At 52.8% G+C, this 6,000-nt stretch overlaps 2 protein-coding genes across 2 annotated transcripts; one reads left to right on the top strand and one right to left on the bottom strand.

The window, feature by feature from the left end:
- Positions 1-45: 45 nt before the first annotated feature.
- Positions 46-1,997, bottom strand: CTAM01_15613 (MFS hexose transporter; the record flags this gene model as incomplete). Its single annotated transcript, XM_060531609.1, has 5 exons — positions 46-120; positions 245-824; positions 885-1,333; positions 1,403-1,607; positions 1,684-1,997. 5 exons carry the CDS (start codon positions 1,995-1,997, stop codon positions 46-48), a joined length of 1,623 nt encoding a protein of 540 aa, XP_060373835.1.
- A 1,990-nt stretch (positions 1,998-3,987) lies between these two features.
- On the top strand, positions 3,988-5,566 carry CTAM01_15612 (cellulose-binding protein; the record flags this gene model as incomplete). The annotated part of the gene is made up of 2 exons (XM_060531608.1): positions 3,988-4,296; positions 4,361-5,566. The coding sequence occupies 2 exons, from the start codon at positions 3,988-3,990 to the stop codon at positions 5,564-5,566; spliced, it is 1,515 nt and encodes a 504-aa protein (XP_060373834.1).
- Between the last annotated feature and the right edge of the window lie 434 nt (positions 5,567-6,000).

The following is a 6,000-nucleotide window of genomic DNA, read 5'->3' as shown; positions in this document are numbered from 1 at the left end:
CGATCCCAATACGAAGTTCGCGAACATCAGGGATATCCATCGGGCTCAAATCGAAGCGGGTGAAAAGGAGGTTATCACGGCTGAATCCAGCGACTCTGAATGCCCTAGTGAGGCTGGCAGCTGTATTGTAGTGGGTGTGGTTGAGGATCAATAGTTAATAGTAATGAGGAGGTTGGGTTGTGATCCCATCGTTTTTGTGGTGCCAGAAACAGGGGGGTGCCAGGAAGTGGGTATGTTGACTTACAGTAACCTCGGTAGTGTAGTCCTTAAACTTGCGAGCCGGGATCTTTTTCATAAACATCTCATCCAACTCCTCGTACGTTCTTCCCGCTGTCTCGGGCAAGTTGTACCACAAGTGCACCAACGAAATGACAGCCAAGCCGCCAAAGATGAACGCCAACTTGGCGCCAAGGTTCAGCTGGTCAGGGTTGAACAGGTACGGCAGGACAAAGTTCCACATGGTCGTGAGCGCGTTCTGCAAAGCAAGACCGAGGGCGATGGTCTTGATGCGAAGTCTCGAAGTTGAGACCTCGGCGAGGATCGTGTACGCGGTCGCGCCGATCGTGACGTTGTACCACCAGCAGTACATCATCAAAAGTGCGACAGTGCCCCTGTTGAAGGAGAGTGTTCCAGGAAGGGCTAGACCACCGGTGATGAGGAGGATCACAGTCAAGAATGCGAGCCCGTACACGGTCAAAGGGCGGCGTCCAACCTTGTCAACCAAGTACCATGACATGACGTTTCCAATGAGAGAGCAGATTTGCTGGACGATTTGGAGCTTGAAGCTGTCGGCGGTGCTATAACCAGCCAGCTGCATGTAATACCTGGAAACTGTCAGTCAAAGTACAAAGGTTGGAGGCTGGGGGTAGTGACGGTAGACTAACGTGAAGTAAGAGGCAGCAAAGGTGATTCCCGACAGGGACTGGATGCAAAGAGGCGAGATGCTGATAATGGTACGTCTCAAGTTCGACTTGCGGAAACACTCAAGGTAGCTGGCGCCTGCGGTTTCCTTGCTAACCTGTTCCAGTGTCTGGTGAATGACAGCCAGCCTGACACGGCCTTCATCCCCAGAATGTCCTAGCTTGCTCAGACTCTTGAGTGCCTGTTCATCCTTCTCCTTCATAGCCAGGTACCAAGGGCTCTCGGGCATGAAGGGCAAAAAGATGGCGGCGATGGCAGCAAAGCCATACTGGGCACAGAAGACAGCACGGTACGCCCAACGGCTGTTCATAGTACCGGTCTCGTTGACGATGACTGCAACGACCAGGGGTCCGAGTGTGTATGATAGGGCTGAGAGGCAGGTGAAGAGACCGCGGAGGGCGAGGGGAGTGATCTGATGAGGCTCAAATTAGTACCCAATCTGGTCATGTTACGCGCCGGAATTTTGGCTTTGGAGTCTTACTTCTCCGATATATGTGACAGCCACGGTTGATAGAGCACCGATAGCAAAACCATTGATGAACTTGCCGCCGAAGAAGAGTTCATTTGTGGTTGCGACGAATTCGAGAGTGATACCGGTAATGGAGAATGCCAACGCGAGGCCAATGACCTTCTTTCGCCCAAAGATGTCTGCGAGAGGACCGCTACCTAACGCACCCACAACGGCTCTGTTTGAAGTAAACATGGTTAGCACATGTCTAGATCGTGTAGTATGGTAAGGAACACGGCGCCGGCATTACTTACGAAGCGATTGGTGCGCCATTGAAAGCGGACTGCCATTTCGTATCCAAGACATAGGAACCTTCAAACTCGTGACCAAAGTCCTTTCGGAATTCTGGAATACTCAAGATGCTGCCGCCTGCCTGATTCTCAAACGCCAGAACCAGGACGCACCACACGGCGTAGATGCACCAGAAGGACGCTTTCGGGTACTTCTTCAAAGACTCAAACTTCCCGAGCTCGTGCTCCTCTTGGTTTCCAAGGTTGGCAAGTTGGGCCTGACCTTCGCCGGGATGCTCGAGGTGGTCGGCATTGTCCTTCTTCTCAGCGTCGACCATCGTGACTGGCTTTCTTACGTGCGGTTAAAAGACAGACCTAAAACGAAATAACCCCAAAAGGAGAAAAGTCAAACGACTAAGAATCGATTCGGATTCAGGCTAAAAGAGGCTGAAGTCTAAGGTAACGCCAAGATGCAGGACAAGGCTAGAAATTGCAACCATCACGGGCTCTAGCGAGTCTTTATAAGGCAAAGCCGCAACAGACACAATGGGTTGAGACTAGACTCGTAAGTACGAATGGGCGCACGAACCCGAATGGTCCCACGCCGACATCATGGAAACGACCACACCAGAAATCTGGAACCTCGGGGGAATGACACGACGGTGGATCCGGGGTGTTGCCAGCATCGTCTGGGGATACCTGCGGGGCCCCGACTCTATGTGGGAAGATGGAGACTGGTTGGAGACTGGCCGAGGCGAGTCAGGAGACCAAGACGCCGTCACGCCAATACCCACCGTTTGTCCGGTGTAGTGCCTGGGGTTTCCCCATCTAGGAGTGCTTGCCGGCGACGAACCCCACGCGAGGAATAGTCTTCATGGTTTCTGAAAATCAGGGGAAGAAGCGGAGATACTCTTATCCAGGAGGCGGCATCAGTCGTTGTCTTGAAGTGCGAATAGACTCATTTGTTATACGTAGTCTTGTATGCCTATGGTGAACTAATCCGAAGCGGCCAAATCTCGGGAGGCTCGATGACTGTATGTGGAAAGACACAGCAGTACTGAAACCGCCTGTAAACGCTATTGTTACTAGAGTTGAAAATGAAAACTGAATTATCTGTATCGTATCAACACATGTCTTCGTAGATGGGTGATGGCATCGCAGCAGTCTCAATAGTGAAATTCTCCGCCTGAGGAAAATTCTCTTGTCCCGTGCCTTTCTCCCGAGACAGAACCCCGGCTATTCCCGGCACGCGGCACCATTTAGCGGTGTTTTGGTGTGTCGAACGGTGGAGGCGCGTCGCTGGTGGTCGCCCGATTCTACCAAAGAAGTTTGGCACGCCGGCGAGCCGCTACTGTTCGCGGCCCCGACACTTAGAACGCTCTTAGAACGTACGGGGGTTGCTGTCCGACATTGTCCGATGTTGGTCCGCGTTGACATGACGCGGTCTGGAATCTCTAGAGGAGAGGCAGACGGTGGTTGACACTTCCTAATTTGATATCTCGGTGGTTGCCTTATTTCTATGTGGACTTGTTTCTAAGTTAAGCATTGATCGAATCTAAATGATGCTGGGAGGTGATCAAAAGTTGATCAAGCATGGCTCGGAATCCTCCCCGAAGCCAATGGTTGATTTTATTTCATTCTCTTCGAGCGTGGCAACGCAACTTTTTCTCTCTCCGCCGACCTTCGGTCAAGGCTTTCATGGTTACTACTCAATGCGCCTTTGCAGCTCTCGCCGTGATACCATTTCCAAGACTTTCATGTTCTGGTCTCCAAACATCTGGCAATGACGCAACCCCAGACCGCGGACTTGGTAAATTGACTTGGAGAATGGAGATGCCGTCCCCACCCGACTCGTGTGGGCGCTTGACAGCCCCCAAACCGGCCAAGCTCAAGCCCCAGAAGCTGGTCGGATTGCGGGGTTACCACCCTGTTGAATAATGAGGAGAGCCGGAAAGAGGCCGAGACGGTATTCAGCTGTATGGAGTACCACGCGATGTTCGGGTCAGGTTTACAGCGAAGTGCAAGTGTGTGTGTGTGTGTGTGTGTGTGAGAGAGAGAGAGAGAGAGTGTGTGTGTGTGTGTGTGAGAGAAAGGTGATTCTGTCGACATTCCCAATAAGGAAATCTTAAGCACCGAGGCCATCGTGAGAGCATCGCGCTGAACAGCTCGTCATAAGGGAGTGGGCAGCTTTCTTTCAAAGTGATCGTGCCAAGTTCAACTTCAAACCCCCGGACCCGAAACCCTTGCATTGCGAGCTTGCGTCTCATTCTTGTTCCCTTGCACTCATCACGTCACGACCACACACCAGTAATCTGCGATATCACCGCCATGGCGCAACTCAACAGACTACAGACATTCCCGAATAAGCCGAGAGTGTTTGTCCTCACAGACATCTCAAACGAGCCCGACGACGCCGAGTCGCTCGTCCGTTACCTCCTCTACTCCAACCAATTCCAGACCGAGGGCCTCGTCGCCGTCTCATCAACATGGATGAAGAACAAAGTCTGCCCGCAAGACATTCACAAGATCCTCGACGCCTACGCCGGCGCCGTGGATAACCTCAACAAACATACGCATCCAGACTACCCTTATCCCTCAGCCGACAGCCTACGGGCGTTGGTCAAATCCGGACCACCGGTACGTAATTGAAGGATGGCAGTTGTCGCTTAAAGATCAAATACTCTAACATTCAATCCTACAGGTGTATGGGTTCGCCGGTGTAGGTGCAGACAAGCCATTGACCGACGGCGCCCAGCTACTCCTCGAGAGAATTGAGGCCCCCTCACAAGATCCCCTTTGGGTCCTCGTCTGGGGCGGCACCAATGTCCTGGCCCAAGTCCTCCTCACCATTCGCGACAAATACTCCCCCGAAGACGCAGCCAAGTTGCGTTCGAAGCTGAGAGTCTACACAATTTCCGACCAAGACGACACCTCAGCCTGGATCCGCACCCAGTTCCCCGACATTTTCTACATCTCCTCCATCCACGGTTGGAACCAATACGGACTTGCAGCGTGGACGGGTATCTCTGGAGACAAATACTACGGTTTCGACCAGGGCGGCCCGGACTTTTCCAAGGTCTCAAAGCAATGGATCAAGGAGAACATTCAGATCGGCCCGCTAGGCTCCGCGTACCCCGACTTCCTCTTCATCCCGGAGGGCGATACCCCGACTTTCCTCTACCTTATCCAAAATGGCCTTGGTGATCGAGAGCATCCAGACTACGGCTCATGGGGAGGTCGTTACGCGCTCACTGACGCCAGCGACGCCGGACAGCAGGGCAAGCATTACAGCGACATGTCCGACACGGTCGTCGGCGTAGACGGCAAGTCATACCGCTCCAATCAAGCCACCATCTGGAGATGGCGCGACACGTTCCAAAACGATTTCGCAGCGCGCATGCAGTGGTCGCTAAACCCCGACGTCGCTTCAACAAACCACCACCCCATCATCGTAGTCAACGGTTCCCAGGGCCTCGAGCCGCTGTACTTCGAGGCTGAAGCCGATTCAACAATCGAGCTGGACGCCTCAGGGACGTACGATCCCGATGGGGATGCGTTGACGTTCAAGTGGTGGCAGTACCGCGAGCCGAGCGCTTCACAATGGCTGGTCCACTTTGAAGTCTCGGAACTTGGTATCGAGAGGCTGGATTCGGAGGGCAAGAAGATTAGGGTCACGGTGCCGGAGCCCGAGAAGTCTTGCATGGAGCTCATCAGTCGGCAGCCGGTGGCCAAGGGCCAGGTGCTGCATCTCATCTTGGAGGTTACGGATAGCGGAACGCCCGCGCTGACGAGCTACCGTCGCGTTTTGATTCAGGCGACGAATAAAGATTTGAGAGGAGGCAAGCTTTTGAAGGAAGGGGAAGAGCTGTTGGCTATCGGTGATGCCATGAAGGATTATACTGGATGAGAATGCATAACGCTAGTCCTTCAATGAAAGTCAGTCTCAATTAACCCTCAGATACCGGGCCGGTGAGAGAGAAACCACGAGAGCCTTCAATGGGATTACGCTGCTGCTCAAGTTCTTGACAGATCAGGTAATACCGCGCTTGTAGTGGTTTGTGTTGGCCACTCAGACGGCACGGCAACCCCACGGCTGTTCATGGTGCGTAGAACTTATCGTCAACATCATGATTCGATGCCGCGTTGAGCTTGTCGATTCTATTTATTGAAGCGTGACAGCATGTCGCCTGAGACTGAAGAATAGGTAGACCAGGATGAGGGTATTTGATCTCATTCAATTCACGCCGGACTTACGTCTCAAGAGTCGGAAAGGTAGACTACTTTTATTCATTATCGAGTCCAGGTGACAATCGACAAAAGTTCTAGAAGGAGAGTGGATGA

The sequence above is a fragment of the Colletotrichum tamarilloi genome (assembly GCF_030869305.1).
Source record: "Colletotrichum tamarilloi strain Tom-12 chromosome Unknown Scaffold_169.1, whole genome shotgun sequence".
Classification (NCBI taxonomy): domain Eukaryota; kingdom Fungi; phylum Ascomycota; class Sordariomycetes; order Glomerellales; family Glomerellaceae; genus Colletotrichum; species Colletotrichum tamarilloi.
This window is presented reverse-complemented; position numbering and strand designations above follow the sequence as displayed.